The sequence below is a fragment of the Pan paniscus genome, chromosome 2, assembly GCF_029289425.2.
Source record: "Pan paniscus chromosome 2, NHGRI_mPanPan1-v2.0_pri, whole genome shotgun sequence".
NCBI lineage: Eukaryota > Metazoa > Chordata > Mammalia > Primates > Hominidae > Pan > Pan paniscus.
In genome coordinates, this window is record NC_085926.1 from 45,673,751 (window position 1) to 45,691,502 (window position 17,752).

At 36.4% G+C, this 17,752-nt stretch overlaps 1 protein-coding gene across 3 annotated transcripts in view; it reads left to right on the forward strand.

Annotated features, from left to right (window-relative positions):
- Positions 1–17,752, forward strand: part of SACM1L (SAC1 like phosphatidylinositide phosphatase) — a 55,711-nt gene that overhangs the window by 19,784 nt on the left and 18,175 nt on the right. For all 3 annotated transcript variants that reach the window (XM_003818485.6, XM_034956272.3, XM_024928176.3), the window contains 7 exons: positions 325–474; positions 3,966–4,025; positions 4,875–4,908; positions 10,339–10,440; positions 12,832–12,917; positions 13,699–13,785; positions 14,301–14,369. In XM_003818485.6, the coding sequence (XP_003818533.1) occupies positions 325–474; positions 3,966–4,025; positions 4,875–4,908; positions 10,339–10,440; positions 12,832–12,917; positions 13,699–13,785; positions 14,301–14,369 (588 nt within the window). The remainder of the gene's footprint in view (positions 1–324; positions 475–3,965; positions 4,026–4,874; positions 4,909–10,338; positions 10,441–12,831; positions 12,918–13,698; positions 13,786–14,300; positions 14,370–17,752) is intronic.

Sequence of the window (17,752 nt, forward strand, 5' to 3'; positions counted from 1 at the left end):
ACACAGTAGGTCATAACCGAAGGTGATGTTTTGTTAAAACCACTCTTCTGCCCTTGAGAATAAAATTTGTAAAGGATACAAAGGGGAGGAGTCCTGCCTAATCAAGTTACCTAGTAGTACCCTACAGTGTTTATTGAGTATCTTCTGTGTGTCAGGAACTGTCCTACATCCCAGGGAAATGGCGAGCATCCCCCTCACTGGCTCAGTCCTTGTGCCAGTAGTCTTTAATGAGACTGGACTTAACAGGATTTAATTTGTATTCTTTTCTCATGCTGGCAGATTCCTTTTCAATTATGAGCTATACTGATTTTTCTTTGTTTATAGTTACAAGATAATAAAACCTTCCTAGCGATGCTAAACCATGTCTTGAATGTGGATGGATTTTACTTTTCAACAACATATGATTTGACCCATACTTTGCAGCGGCTATCCAACACTAGTCCTGAATTCCAAGAAATGAGTCTCTTGGAAAGGGTAAGCTTGATCTTCAATTATTTTTATTTTTAGGTTTTTAAAAGGGACATGTCTCTGTTTCATGCATAAAAATTTATATTGATTTTTCTCAGTCCTGGCTATCTTAGAATCATGTATGAGGCTTTGAAAATATACCCTGTTTTAAATATACATCACAATCCCAGTGTGTGAGTCCTTGAATCTGTGTATGTATACAGCCAGAATTGAGAATCACTGGTGTAGATATTCAGAAATCTTTGTATAAACACACATGTAAGTTATTAGAGGAAAATCTTTCAGAATTTGTATTTCTGCATAAATATTACCAGGCTACCAAGTGCTAACTCTCAGATGTCAAATCTTCAAACTAGCATTGCATTCATTTGTAATTTCTTAACTCTCAGTGTTCGGTAGTGTAGCAGTTACATTAGCAGTGTAATTAGGCTTATAAAATTCATATTCTAACAGTTGATATTTCTTCTGTAGTGATGGTTATTTATAATTTTTATAACTAAAAATGTAACAAAAGTCACTAGAACTTGGAAAATATCCTTTTAAGGTTTTTTTATTTTGCTTTTTTTTTTTTTCTTTGAGACAGAGTCTCACTCTATCACCTAGGCTGTAGTGCAGTGGTGCGATCTCAGCTCACTGCAACCTCTGCCTCCTGGGTTCAAGCAATTCTCATGTCTCAGCCTTGTAGGTAGGTGCAATTACAGGCGTGTGCTAACACGCTTGGCTAGTTTTTAGTAGAGATGGGGTTTCGCCATGTTGCCCAGGCTGGTCTTGAACTCCTGGCCTCAAGTGATCCACCCACCTCATCCTCCCAAAGTGCTGGGATTACAGGCGTGAGCCACTGTGCCTGCCCAATCTGCCTTTTTTTTTTTTTTTTTTTAATATACAGTGAATATATCTTTAAAATTAGGTTTCATATGATCTCAACTTAAAGTTTCTTTTGTTCAGGAACCTGGATGATTGCTACCTTAATTTTTTTTTGACACACCTTAGAAGTGTTTAATGAGAAGACAGAATTTAAAAGGTCGCTCCATCTTACTTATTAGGTTGGACAATGTGAAGTTGCCAGTAATTGACCATTTTTGACCAATAAAAATGGTTATTTCATATGGTTCAACCTAAATTAATATTTTAGTTGACTGGCTTTTTTGGGTGAGATTTTACACTCTAATTTGGTAAAATTGTATGTAGGCTTTGATGGAAGTTTAGGTGCAGGCTAAGCATTCAAGAAACTTGGCTTTTAACTACAAAGAGACTTGCTTTTAAAAGCAGTTGCTACATTCTCCATTTGTTTATGAAACATCTCTACAACGTCAGCCATGTACCAGGAGCTATACTAGCCCCTGGGGACCCAGAATGAAGCTGTGGACCCTGTCTTGTGGGAGCCTACGGTCTGCTGGGGAAGTGGTAGTCAAAGAATGGTTGCTATAATGGAGATATGTACCAAAGTGAGGTGGGATCCTGAAGGAATGAGGGTCTTTGCCTGAGGTTGTCAGGGACAACTTTATAAAATAAGGTATCTACAGAGGACAGTAACTTTACACAGAAAGGTAACTTTTGAGCTGAGACTTGATGAAGATTTGTTGGTCAGGTGACAGTGGGCCAGGGGGTTCCAGGCAGAGGTGGTGGCAGAGGCTAAGCTGAAGAAAAAGCCATCTCATCTGTTGGGATGAGATGGGAATGTTTTGTCAGCTAAACAGAAAGTTAGCCAAGTGTAGTGGTTCATGCCTGTAATCCCAACACTTTAGGTGGCCGAGGCAGAAGGATTGCTTGAGTCCATGAGTTCAAGACCAGCCTGGGCAACATAGGGAGACCACAGCTCTACAAAAAAATTTAAAAATTAATCAGGTGTGGTGGCATGCACCTGCAATCCCAGCTACTCGGGAGGCTGAGGTGGGAGGTTCACTTGAGATAGAAGCCGCAGTGTGCTGTCATCGCGCCACTGCACTCCAGCCAAGGCAACAGCAAGACGGTCTAAAAAAAAAAGTTAATGTTAACATAGGGAATCATAAAAGTGATAAATGGAACATATATACCCTAAATATTTTAACTTAAAACATAAAAGTTTTACATTGGTCAATGTTTTTATGTATGGCCATAGGATTTTCTTTGTTTTTGGTTCCTTGATTCTGAATTGTCTTCCCTGTGTAAATTACACCCATAAGGCTTTCCCATTTGGGCCACTTTAAAGACTTTGACACTTACAGAGAAATCTGTGTGCAGAATCCTGTACATTTTTACTATGTTCTTTTATATTTTTTTAGTTGCCACTCCCACTCCAAATTCAACAGCAGTTTTGTTTTAGCAACTTGCCTCTTATCAAGTTACATTCCAAATCATTTAACTTTATAGAAACAGCAGTGTGTTTTTCATCTTATTTCATTGGTTTATAAAATAGTTAAACTATATAATGATGAAATAATAATAAGTATGACTGGCACAAATTCGGGAACACACACTTGAATCCCAGGAAGTGCGATTCAGCTGGTTGTGGTCAAGTGCAAAAGCCATTCCCTGTGACTTTTAGAGTCGGGGGTGCTGGTGGTTCAGTTGGTATGCTTCATAAATAGAATTGATTAATCTACTGAGTAGAGTCAGTTATTTTGTTTGTTTTTTCTTTTTTGAGACAGTGTCTTGCTCTGTCACCTATCCTGGAGTGCAGTGGCACGATCTTGGCTCATTGCAGCCTCCACCTCCCAGGTTCCAGTGATTCTTGTGCCTTAGCCTCCCCAAGTAACTGGGACTACAGACACGTGCTACCACGTCCGACTAATTTTTGCATTTTTAGTAGAGACATGTCGGCCAGGCTGGTCTCGAACTCCTAAGTCTCAAGTGATCCGCCTGCCTTGGCCTCTCAAAGTGCTGGGATTACAGGCATGAGCCACCACGTCTGGCCCTAAGTAGAGTTGATTAAATATAGATTGTTGAGGGAGCCTCTTCTGTATTTATGAAAGTCAGAGTGGCCAGAGATGAGATCAGAGAGTTAATTAGGGGCTGCCAGATCCTAGGACTGATTAGGCCATGCAGAGATTTGGTTCTTTAGATGACAGAGTCATTGAAGAATTTTGAGCAGATAGGAGACAGGACATGTTAGAGAACTCCTGCTGGTAGCATTGTGGAAAAATGAGTGGCGAGGGCTAATGCCTAAACTGGAGGCAAGGGAAGGTGTGTTAGTAGTTAGGCTGGAGTCAGATGTTGGTAAAGATAGTGGGAGTAGAAATGTAAAAAATATGGATTTTGAAGGAGATTTAGTACTTGACAATTAAATGTAAGGGAAAGAAATACCGTAAAACTCCTCCCAGGTTTCTGTCTGGCCTGAGACAATGAGACAGAAATGCCCACAGGAGGTACAGATTTGAGGGGGAGATGTATTTTGTTTGAGGCCTGTCAAAGAAACTGGCTTCTAGCCATCAGAAAGAGACATTGATTGGTGTAGTTTTCTTTCTGTAGAAAGTAAGCTTGGCAGGAGATATTTTATTAAATTTTAAAACTTCTCTCAGGCAGATCAGCGGTTTGTATGGAATGGTCATCTTCTAAGAGAACTTTCTGCACAGCCAGAGGTAATGTACACGAAATAAAATCTGCTTAATTGTTACAGTCCAAGCTTTAATTCAATGCATACTATAAAGTGACTTCCTAATCACCAAGAATTTCGAGAAACAATTCTAATTTAACTGTTTATAACTTAAAAACTTGGATCAGGTCTACCCTGTCACATCATTCTAGGTTGAAGAAGCCTAACTATTTTACTCTGATCTTCTATAGAAGCCTTAAATAAAAATACATTGCTTTGTCTAACTAAGAGAGATACAGGGGATCTTGGTACATGGATGATGGAGAAATGAGGGGCCAGGGCCAAGTTTCCTGGCCAAGGGGAGAGCTCTTTTTTGTCTTCCTTTGGGGATGAGACTCCCTTCAGTCACCCAGGAGAGACATGCACAGGCACCGCCCTTTTCTGTCCTTTGTCTACACATATGAGGTATAAACAGGGAGGCCCAGCTAGGGAAACATGATATATTATTGAATCCAGGTAAATAGATGTGCCTAATTGCTTTATTTCTTGTCATTTGCTATGCTTTTTTTGGAAAAGTAGTTTGAGCTGCAAACAATTAGCATGGGATATCTTTTCCCTGGAGGAGTGAAGTTGTTTTAGGCAAAGACTGAAAAGGAGGTAAACATTCTGTAACTTCATGTAGCTTTATTAGTGTTCCAAAATCTGTGAATATTCAAGCTCAAATGATTGTAATGCATACTTAATGTTACATTAGAGAAATTTTTTAAAAATTATATTACCCATAAGTTTACTACCTTGTTATGTTTGTATATTACCTCCCTATGTGTAAATATTTTTATATAATGCTTATTTATTTTTAAAGTATATTTATTCTAAATATATATCTTCATTTCAGGTTCATCGGTTTGCCCTTCCAGTGTTACATGGCTGTATCCTTACATGATATTACTCTTTAGTTTCTAGATGCCTTTATTTAAATTTTATTATAAGGCAGATTTAGAGATAGTCTCAAATACTCCATAAGGAGAGTATTTCAGAATTAATATAAATTGCTGTTGATAAGAAAATCAAACTCATTGCTATTTTGGTTTTTTTTTTTTTTTTTTAAGAATGAACTTTTCAGACTATACGATTCTCTCTCTGTTCAAGAGTTCTGGGGCTGGTTGTTTAAAGAAAAGGAATATGTGTACTGTATTTTGCCTTTATTTGATGTTACCTTTTATCAGTAAATTACACATAAGTAGTTTGGACCTGGCTGTTGAAAACTTTCCTAAGTACGTAATTTAAAAAGTTAGACTTAGGCCGGGCATGGTGGCTTGCATCTCTAGTCCCAGTTACTCAGGAGGCTGAGGTGGGAGGATGACTTGAGCCCAGGAGTTTGAGGCTGCAGTGAGCTGTGATGGCACCACTGCACTCCAGCCTGGGTGACAGGGTCCAAAAAAGTGAGACTCAGACACTAGTGTGGGTAACAAGTTGGAAAGGAGAATTACCATTAAAAATTTTATTTGTCATTTGAAATAGTGACAGATAAATGAAAATAAGTAGAGTACAAAGAATATTGCCTAGGGGAGAAATCAGAGTACAGATACAAAATGAGTAATGATTATCTAATTGTAGGTTCATTTTAAAAACAAATCTATGTCATAGACATCATAATAAAAATAAAGCAGCCAAGTGAGCTGGCTCTTAAAGGATATATAAGCACAATATGCTGATGAGTGCCTATCCAGTTATGTGCCACATACTGACATTTCAGTCGGTGACAGACCACATATATGAAGGTGGTCCTATAAGATTATAATACCATATTTCTACTGTATCTTTTCTATGCTTAGATATGTTGAGATACACAAATACCATTGTGTTACAGTTGCCTACACTATTTAGTACAGTAACATGCTATACAGGTTTGTAGCTAAGGAGCGATGGGCTATACCGTGTAGCCTAGGTGTGTAGTAGGCTGTGCCATCTAGGTTTGTGTAAGTACACTCTATAATGTATAGAATTGCCTAACGATGCATTTCTCAGAATGTACCCCTATTAAGTGATGCATGACTGTAATCAGGATTGTGCCCTGAAGAAAACGGTGATGACATCTATCAAGCACATGTAAGAAGCTTATCAATGCAAGTCTACTATTTATTTATTCAGTATATTAATATAATTTCACTAAACTTAATGCTTGTTATACTTAAAGGAAACCCAAAAAGTAATGGAGGAAACATGTTCCACAGTTATGGGGAAATAAAAATTAGAAAATTTCATGATAAAAGCTCATTTATTTTTGTTTCCCCACCCCGAGCTTTCCAAGTTCTCCTAAGGATAAAATAAGAATAAATGTGTTTATTCGGCCGGGTGCAGTGGCTCACGCCTGTAATCCCAGCACTTTGGGAGGTCAAGGCCGGCAAATCACGAGGTCAGGAGTTCGAGACCAGTCTGGACAACATGGTGAAACCTTGTCTCTACTAAAAATACAAAAATTAGCTGGGCGTGGTGGCTCACACCTGTAATGCCAGGTACTCGGGAGACTGAGGAAGGAGTATTGCTTGAACCCAGGAGATGGAGGTTGCAGTGAGCCGAGATCGTGCCACTGCACTCCAGCCTGGATGACAGAGCAAGACTCCATCTCAAAAAAAAAAAAAAAAAAGTGTTTATCCTTATTTAGTGCCTTAAATGATTTGGGCCAACTATGGTGTTTTTTGTTTTTTGTTTTTTTTTCAAAATGAGATTGTGAATGGACAAACAATATTAAGTGAGATTATAGAACCTTTTTTTCTAGGCAGTTTTAGAAACAGCTTACTCATTTACCTTTAAATTGAAAGCTTTAAATGAGCTTTTCTTTAGTGTAGTTTGTTGACTAGAAGTAAAATCATATGTTTCACACACATACAGAGACATTAATAAGTAAAATGACCCCAAGACAGGAACATGACTGGAATAGAGAGTGGACAGAGAGGTGGGAGCTGTGTTCAGAGAATTAGCTCAGCCCAGATGACTCAGGGCCTTATAAGCCATGGGAAGAACTGTGGCTTTTACTTTAAATGTGGTGGGGCCAGGCATAGTGGCTCATGTCTGTAATCTCAGTGCCTTGGGAGGCTGAAGCAGGAGGATCCTTTGAGGCCAGGAGTTCAAGACCAGCCTGGAGAACATAGTGAGACCCTGTCTCTACAAAAATTTTTTAAAAATTAGGCATGGTAGCATGTGCCTGTAGTCCCACCTGCTCAGGAGGCTGAGTCAGGAGGATCACTTGACCCCATTTTGAAGCTGCAGTGAGCTATGATCACACCACTGTATTCTAGCCTGGGTGACAGAGAAAGACCTCTACTCAAAAGATTTTGGAGAAGGGGAAAATTGGTGAAGGTGCATGCTAGAGTGATATCCAAGAATGTGTGAGGTGGGTGGGGGTCAGCGCACAGGTAGAGGGCCTGGTGTGGGCTGCTCACCTACCACTGTAGAAGGGAAGCAGATAGATGGATGTGGTTGCTGATGGGTGTGTAAATGTGATCGGGGCCTGTGGAGGGCTTTTATTTTTACAGCACCATATAAAGTGACATAATGGGCTGTGAGGGGGATGAGGGAGAAATGTTGCATGTTGAGGGGAGTATGTGAAATGCCATCCTGGAGAGAAGGCATGGATGGCCCTGGGAGTAACTGATTGATGAAAGACTAGAAGTAAATACACTCACATTTTAAAAGTTATGCTGATGGGATTCAGTTTTTATTTTACTCTTGTTCCTTCCATGCTTTCTGGATTCTCTAAAGTGTGTAGATGTTTTTGTCTTGTAATCAGAGGAACATGATTCATAAAGCAGTCAGTCATATTCTCTGCTAGATTTAGCTCTCTAAGAGCAGGCTTATCTGCCCTGCTCATTTTTGTGCCCTGGCTCGAAATAGATAATTTGGGTAAGGGAGCAAATATTACATTGGAGTCTTCTCTAGTGCTATGGGCTTCAAAGGAAAGTGAATTGGGAGCTCAAGAGGAGCCCTTATCAAGTCGGATGATACCAGGTAATAGAGATGAGTCATTAGCAGCTCAACTCATTGCTGATGTCATTAGGTACCATTTTGAAAAGCATTTGGTGTTCTCTTGTGAATTTGCCAGCACTTCTCCAATGCATACCCAATACATTCATACCAGGAGGTCTTTCCAGAATGTTCACAGTACCACGTTAGAGCAATACCATGAACATCACAAGGGCTTGAAGTTTATAAATAGCGTAGTTTCATTTTTACAAAAAAGCAAGCTGCGTGTTTCTAAGTATGGTTGCATGTGATGAAACTAAAAAGATAGAATGGTCTCCATAAACCTGAGAATAGTTACTTCTAGGTGAGAACACAATTGGATAAAATAGGGAAGGAGCAGATAAATAGATTCAGGGTTTTGGTACTGTTTTGAAGTTGGATGGTAGGTTCACAAATATTTATTTTATTATGCTGTTATACTTTATAATGGATGCATCAAACTATATTAAGAAAAAGTGTTACATATAGAAAATACCATAACCAAACCTAAACAAATGTGGAAGGAGAAAAAGTAAGGCCGTTGAAACAATAAAACCTTTCTGTCATACCCCCCTGCTCCCCAGCCACAATGTGGCAAACATTAAAAAGCAGACAATAAATTAGCCAGACATGGTGGCATGTGCCTGTAGTCCCAGCTACCTGGGAGGCCAAGGTGAGAGGATGGCTTGGGCCCAAGAGTTTGAGGCTGCGGTGAGCCATGATGGTGCCACTGCACTCCAGCCTGGTTAGCACAGCAAGAGCCTCTCTCTCAAATAAATACATAAAGAATTTTTTTTAAAAAAGCAGACAACATCAAATGTTGGTAAAGGTGAGAAGCCAAAGTAATTCTTAAAGCAATATGGAATTTCCTAATAAGATCAGATGAGGAGTATACTCTGTAACCCAGCAGTACTGCTCCTTAGAGCCATTTCTGCTTGTTGGTACAGAGATGTTTATTGCAACATTGTTCATAATAGTAAAACTGGAAACAGCTGGCATGTCCATGGACAGCAGAATGGATAAGTAACTGTAATCTAGTCATATAGTGGAATATTATACAGCCATAGCAGCAGCAAATGAACCTCATGACTATAATGAGCAAATAAAGAAAACTGAAAGAATACATACAGATTAATTCCTGTTATGTAAAAAAAAAAAAAAAAAAAAAAAGTCAAAAGCTGTTCAGACTAAACCAGAATTTGTTTAGTGGCAAAACTAGAAATACAAGGGAATAATGAACTGAGTGGATAGTAGTTCTTAGAGGGCAGTAAGGGAGCCACAGGGAAAGGTGCTTCAGAGATGCTAGTGGGTACAAAGGGGTGTGTGTATGTGTAATTTTTAAAATTATGATCAAATATACTTCATAAACAATTTGCCTTTTTGGTCATTTTTAGATGTGTAATTCAGTGAGTGGCATTAATTTCATTCACAGTGTTGTGCAACCAGCATCCTGTTTTCATCACTCCAGTAAGAAATTCTTACCCATTTAATATCAACTCCCCATACTAAATGGGTATTTAACCTATTGTAAATAGTTACACACATTATACTTTACTGTTTATTATATTTCATAATAAAAACATTTAATGTAAGAGGTATGCCAATTCCAAAGGCTTTCGCAACCCTTTACTCTGGGAATGAAGTGGAGAGATCAGCCTTTAGAATTTCTAGGTGTATGACTGTTTATATTACTGAATGGTGTAGGAAGTGTCCTATACCATATACTATTATCAGTAGTAAGGGAAATAACTTTATATAAAGAAACGCTTTTGGGGAGATACAGTCTTTCATACTGAGGTTCACCTTTTCTATTTCAAGGATAAGGTAGAGTCAAAATTTCCATTTCTAGATAACCTTTGTTTAATTCACTTTGATCTGTGAATCTTCATATGCTTACCAGCTGTTACATGGCTAATTTATAATTATGTGTCATGCATTTCATTTTTTTCCCCCTTAACTGCAGTAGCCTAGCCTTCCCTCCCCCTTTTGTGTTTCTTATTTGAAAGTTAATCTATTTTAAATTTATGTTTTCCATTCAGAGTAGATTTTTCAGTGATGTGGTTAATACTTAATTCTTTAGAAAGTGATTGAAAATATCAGGAAAAGGGAAGCATATCATTTAAATAAAAACACCATAGTGAACTTCTTAAACATACTACGTTCGTGTCATAGGGTTATTAACTTGACAAAACTTCACAGTTGATTATAGTACTAAGGGCTTGTGAATATTCATGAAGATTTGTATACTCTGTCATTTTTTCTCTTAAAGACCATCATTAGGATAGATAGATGCAAACAATCTAGAAACAATGCTTATGATTTCTATTATATGTTATATTTTTCTTAATGTGGTTAAGTTATTACCATGCATTCATGTTCTGTTAATGGAAAATACTTTGATTGGATTCTCATCTCGAGGAGGAGCTGTTTCAGAGCTGGTGTGCGCTATTATGTAAGAGGTGAGAATTTTGTCAGCATGGATCATATCTGTAATTAATATTTTGTCTTACGGTGACACGAATGTAACCTTTTGTATTTTATTTGTTTTCATTATCATTTGATAGCCTTGCTAAGTATTTATCTCCTGCTTCATTGTAATAATTAGGTAGGTCTTCCGTGCTTCAGTTACTGTAATTACATTGCAAATGTTAATGTGATACTTGTAGGCTGCTGCTTACTGCTTGAAGAGGAACTGATCATGTTGTTTGCTGGATGTCTGAAAGCACAGCTGAACTCAGTGTAGTTTTCAGTAACCTAACTTAGAAAGTATTTTCTTGTATTGCTTTTAGGTTTTTTGCATGCATGAAGCTAGTCATTTGGCTTTGTGCCTTCAACTTTGTAAACATTTACATTTTGAGCATTTATTTTCTAGGCTTTGTACTAGCAACATGCTTATTTTGCTAAACTAAACTTAAAAAATCTGTATTAAAGCTTACTGTCATTATGAAAAGAAGTTTCTCCAACCTTTATATTTTTTTTAACCAGAATATATCAGCATATTTAATGGCTGCGAGCCATTAAATAAATTGTAGCTTGGGGCCAGAAAGTTGTAGAGATTATTTGCTTAATCTCTCTCATAGCAGAGGAAGAATAACATTGAGTGAGTGACCTGGCAAAGATCACAAACCAAAATTAAAGTTAGCAACTCTCTTGTAACTAGATTTTCTTGGATGGAAACATAGTTTTTGATTAAATTTTTGAACAGGTAGTGCATTTACGTATTTCGAATATCAAAAAGTATTTTTTTAATGCAATAAAAAATATTTCCCATTTCTGACCTCATCTGCTTGGTTCTTACCCCCTTCCCAGCTAATCAGATGTTAGTTTCTTGTTTATCCTTCCAGATAATTTTTATGCTAATACAGATATGTGCCCTTCTCTTCCTCCTTTTTTAGACAGTGATAATATTCTGTGCACATTTTTCTGCACCTTGTTTCCTTTTTTTCCTTAATATCTTTTGCAAATCTTTTCATAAAGATCTTTCATACACACAAACACACATACTGTCTCTCAGTCTGACTCTCACTTTTAAAAATAATTGGATGTTGTTCCTTAGTGGGAATTACGAAGGGAAGCAAGGATAGCCTGTGCTTCTGACAAGTAATCTCATAAAGTATTGAGGAGTCATGTCATTGCTGATTTGGCTCAATAAGTTTGGCCCCTTCTGGTGATATGGTAACTAAAACAGTGATACTTCACATATACCTGCAAATGTTATATGTAAGAAATATGTCAGAAAGGATGTTAGGAAATACTTGGCACAGTTAAAAAATACATTGATTTCTTTCTGATAATTTGGTAATTTGGGTCAGGGACTAGCTTGAAAGTTGCCTTTGCTTAGCAAGCGTTTCTTTGTAAAAATAGATTATGTAAACAAATTTTTAAAGGAATGCTTCAAATATTTGAAAGAACTAAACAGCATCAAGAATCCAAACACTTTGCTTTTCAAACTAGGTTTTGTGAGCATATTCATGGAGTTACAGAGGATCACATACAGATTTTGTGTTTTCATTTTGATAATTAAAATCAGTATAAGCATCTGCCGGAGACCATTTGCATTATTATAACAAAATATTATAAAATAGCCTATATTCACCGGGTGTGGTGGCTCACGCCTATAATCCCAGCACTTTGGGAGGCCAAGGCAGGCGGATCACCTGAGGTCGGGAGTTTGAGACCAGCCTGACCAACATGGAGAAACCCCATCTCTACTAAAAATACAAAACTTAGCTGGGCGTGGTGGCGCATGCCTGTAATCCCAGCTACTTGAGAGGCTAAGGCAGGAGAATCGCTTGAACCCGGGAAGCGGAGGTTGCAGTGAGCTAAGATTATGCCATTGCACTCCAGCCTGGGCAACAAGAGCGAAACTCCGTCTCAAAAAATAAGTAAATAAAAATAAAATGGCCTATCTTTATGTTGAGTATTGTGTTGTTACTAAGTATAATTACCTAAATTGATAGTTTTACCTTTCAAACTAGTATTTTTCAAATTAGAATCTATGGACATTTTCTCAGGGGTCTTTGAGATTTTTTTTTTCTTTAAAAGATGTCTCAAGTTTGAGAAACACTATTTTAGAGGAATTTTGTATGTAGAAACAATGTATTTAAGAGCAACCAACTTCATCTGTTTATTAATAGGTTTTTAATACTCTTTAAGCCTGTTTAAAGTGAGCAAGCTTGTGTTAGTTTTCTGATCATGTATAATGAATTTGTTTGAATTGTATTTTCATAATGACTTTTCCACTAACTTGAACTGACTTAATTCTCTCCAAGTTAACCTGAATTAGTGGGTTTCTGATGTGTTTCATTGTGTAATCAGTATAGTTAATTCTTAATTTTTTTTCTATTTAGGAATTGATTCTGAAGGCCATGCAGCTAACTTTGTAGAAACAGAACAAATTGTGCACTACAATGGGAGCAAAGCTTCATTTGTACAGGCAAGTTGTTATGTCTGTTAGGCAGTCAGTGAGTTGGCCTTTTCTGCTTGGATTATAATTTTCTGTCATGTTGAAATTTCCTTCTTTTCCCTTCTCTGTTCTTATGTAATATTTTTATCCACAGTGCAGAAAAAGTTCACCCCAAAAAAGGAAAATCCATTAATCTGGCACTAACCTGCTGCCATTTCCTGCCCTTAAATTAAATCCCTAGAGGAGAGGGTAGGCTAGGAGGTGCGAAGAGAGTTATGGAAATGGAGCCATCTGTCCATTGAACCATTTACATGTATTAAGGGCAGTGATGATAGGACAAGCCGATGGCTTATAATTGACTTTACCTGCCACTGTGAGATGTCTCTTCTGTTGCCTTATGGAGTTGTACACCACTTGCTGCTCCAGAGCGTTAGTGGCCAAATATATTCATATGTTCATAAACATATTCATTTGAAAATGAATAAAGCAATTTTCTAATTTTTTCATAATGCCAAATTATATAACAGATGTAACCTGTTAATTTTTACTCAGATAAATTTAGAATTTCAAGGAAATAACTGTCTACTACACAAATGCCATGTATATAAAACTAGAAGGAGAAAAAGTTCTAAATGTTTTTCCATAAAATATGAACTTTAGGAGCAGATACACGTGGACTTTTAAAGTTGTTGGTAGGTTGTATTAGTTTTTTCCCTTGCATATTCATTAATATATACACCCCTGACAATAAGTAGGGTGAGAAAAACAAGTATGTTTGTGTTTCTTTTCACATTTCTCTCTTTTCTTTTAGACTCGAGGATCAATACCTGTTTTCTGGTCCCAAAGACCAAACCTCAAGTACAAACCACTGCCACAGATCAGCAAAGTAGCAAATCACGTGTGTATCTTGCATGCCTTTTTTGTTGGCTAAAAATAGAAGCTTAATAGCATTATAATTTGCATGTAAAGAATGTATTTATTCCGCATAAATCAGCGTTCAACATCTTTGAGGCTCTTCTTCTTGGTTCCGGCACATAGTAAACCCCTAAACCAAAAGGTGTGTGGGTGGCATGTTAGAAATATAGACAAACTATGATTGAATGGCGTGGCAAGTAAGGATTTGAGAGATCTCAGTAAGATTTGTAACTTTATGCTTTTTAGGGTACTTAATATATTCCACTGAGGTTGTACTCAGAATTAAAGTGGTAGTGTTGCAGCTCAGAGTAAAATAGCTTACGATTACTAGATGGCATTTAGAATAGCTAGAAGGCATAGTTCACATCGGGACATCATTCTTTTGAATATAGAAATAAGACATTTAAGGAGGTCCTTTAAAAATATTATAAATATTTAAATTATATTTATAAATTATATAATGTACTCCAGTAAAATATGTAACTTTTTCCCCTCTAGATGGATGGTTTCCAAAGGCATTTTGATTCCCAAGTAATTATTTATGGAAAACAAGTTATAATCAATCTGGTATGTTTCTTATGTTTCTTGGGGGGAAAAAAAAGCCTTAACTTTTTCTTGACAGAAAATTTACTATTTTAACCATTTTTTAAGTGTACAGTTCAGTGGCATTAAGTAGCTCGTAATGTGCAGCCATCATCACTGTTCATTTCCACAACATTTCATCATACCAGACAGAAACTCTACCCATTAAACAATTAACTTCCTATTACATCCCTCCCCACAGCCCCTGGTAATTCTATTTTACTGTCTGTCTCTCTGAATTTGTGTATTCTAAGTACCCCCATGTAAGTGGAATAATACAATGTTTTTCTTTTTTAATGTTTTTAAGGTTCATCTTGTAGCATGTATAGAATTTCATTCTTTTTTTAAGACTGAGGAATATTCCATTGTGTATGTGTATGTATATATGCACACACACACACAGACACACACACACATATACATGCATACCACATTTTGTTTATCCATTAATCTATTGATGGACATTTGGGTTGTTTTCATTTTTTGGCTATTATGAATAATGTTGCTATGAACATTGGTGATGTGCAAGTATCTGATTGAGTCCCTGTTTTCAGTTCTTTTAGGCTTATACTTAGAAGTAGAATTGCTAGATCATATGGTGATTCTATGTTTAACTCTTTGAGGAACCACCATACTGTTTGCCATAGCGGCTGCACCATTTTGTATTCCCACCAGCAATACACCAGAGTTCCAGTTTCTTCATATCCTTGCTGACAATTGTTGTTTTCTGGTGTGTGTGTGTGTGTGTGTGTGTGTGTGTGTGTGTGTGTGTGTGTGTGTTTTTAATGATAGCCATCCCAATGGGTGTGGAGTGGTGTTGAGTTGATTTACATTTCTCTAATGATTTGTGTGATTTTGAGCATCTTTGCATGTGCTCATTGGCCATTTGTGTATCTTCTTTGGAGAAATGTCTACGTAAATCCTTTGGCTATTTTTAATCAGGTTGTTCTTTGTTTGAGTTGTAGTCATTCTTTATGAAGTCTGGATATTTATCTCTTAGCAGACAGGTGCTTTACAAATATTTTCTCCCACTCTTTAGGTTGATTTTTTACTCTTGACAATGTCCTTGGTATACAAATTGTTTAAGTCCAGCTTATCTAGTTTTTCTTTTGTTGCCTCTGCTCTTGGTGTCAAATTCAAGAAATAGTCACCAAATCCAATAACATAAACTTACCCCTATATTTTCTTTTTAAGAGTCTTTATAGTTTTAGATCTTACAGTTAGGTCTTTGGTCTGTTTTGAGTTAATTTTTGTTTCGTGTATGTGTGTCTGTGTATTACTTCTTAACACTGCACATGAGTTAATTTTTGTATATGGTGTAGGTGTAAGGGTCCAACTTCATTCTTTTGCATATGGCTATCCAGTTTTCCCAGCACCATTTATAAAAAGACTGTTCTTTTCCTTTGAATGGTCTGTCACCCTAATAAAAAATCAGTTGAACATATATATAAGGTCTTATTTTGAGGCTCTGTTCTATTCCATTGGTCTCCGTGTCTGTCCTTATGACAGGATAACACTATTTTGGTTACTACAGCTTTGTGTAATAAGTTTTAAAATCGGGAAGTGTGATAATTCCAACTTCCTTCTCCTTTTGCAAGATTATTTTGGCTACTTGAGATCCCTTGAGATTGCTTATGAATTTTAGGCTTGGTTTTTCTATTTCTGCAAACAATGTCATTGGGATTTTAGTAGCAATTGCATTGAATTGACAGACTGATCACTTTGACTAGTACTGTCGTCTTAATAATATTGTTTGTCAGTCCATCAACTCAGATGTCTTTTCATTTATTTATGTTTTAAAAATTTTCAGCAATATTTTGCAGTTTTCAGTGTACATGCATTTTGCCTCCTTGTTTAAATTTATTTTTGAGTATTTATGCCTGAGTGGTGTTTTTTTGTTTGTTTTTCGTTAGTGTAAATGAAATTGTTTTTGTACTTTCCTTTTTGGATATTTCATTGTTAGTATATAGAAATGCAACTGATTATTGTGTCTTGATTTTTGTATGCTCCAACTTTGTTGAATTTCTTATCTCCAATTGATATTTTGCAGAATTTTTAGGGTTTTCTATATATAAGATCATGTCACCTGTGAACAGAGATAATTTTATGCTTCCTTTCCAATTTGGATGCCTTTTTTTTTTTTTCTTGCCTAATTGCTGTTGCTAGAACTGCTAATACTATGTTGAACAGAAATTGTGAAAGCAAGCATCCTTGTCTTATTCCTTTTCTTAGGAGAAAAGCTTTTGGTCTTTCATCATTAAATATGATATTAGCTGTGGGTTTTTCACATAATGGCCTTTATGTTGAGGAACTTTTCTTCTTTTTCTAAGTTATCCAGTTGAGTGTTTTTATCAAGAAGAGGTGTTGAATTTTGTCAAATACTTTTCTGTATCAATCGAGATGCTCGTTTGTTTTTTTTTTCCCTTCATTCTACTAATGTGGTATATTATACTGATGGATTTTTGTGTATTGAACCAGCCTTACATTGTGGGAATAAATCCTTTTGGTCATGGTATATACTTTTTAAATATGCTGCAGAATTTGGTGTGCTGGTGTTTGGTTGGGATTTTTACATTAATATTCATGAAGGATATTGGCCTGTAGTTTTCTTGTAATATCTTTGTTTGGTTTTGATATCAGGATAATCTTATCTTTACAGAATAAGTTAGAAAGTGTTCTCTCTTCTTCAGCTTTTTGGTAGAGTTTGAGGAAGACTGGTGTTAATTCTTTAAATTTTGGTAGAATTCACTGGTGAGTTCACTAGTAAAGCCATCTAGTCCAGGCTTTTCTTTGTTAGGAGACTTTTTTTTTTTTTTTTCTGTTCGTTTTCATTACTGATTCAATCTCCTTACTATGTATTGGTCTATTTAGATTTTCTATTTTTTCATGATTCAGTTTTGGCAGATTATATGTCTAGGAATTTGCCAATCTGGGTTATCCTACTTGTTGGCATACGGTTGTTCATAGTATTCTCTTAGATCCTTTTTATTTCTCAGAAATTGCTAGTAATGTCCACTGTCACTCTTGATTTTAGTAATTTGAGTCTTTTGTTTTGGTCATTCTAGCTAAGAGTTTGTGAATTTTGTTGATCTTTTCAAAGTTCAACTTTTAGTTTTATTGACTTTATTGTTTTTATATTTTCTATTTTATTTATCTCTACTCTGATTTTTATTATTTCCTCCGGTAGCTTTGGGTTTAGTTTGCTCTTCTTTTTCTTGTTCCTTAAAGTGTAAAATTAGGTTATTGCTTTGAGGTTTTCTTTTTTAATGTGTGCATTTACAGTGACAAATTTTCCTCAGCACTGCTTTTGCTTTATTTCATACATTTGGTATATTGTATTTTTGTTTTCATTTGTCTCAGGTATTTTC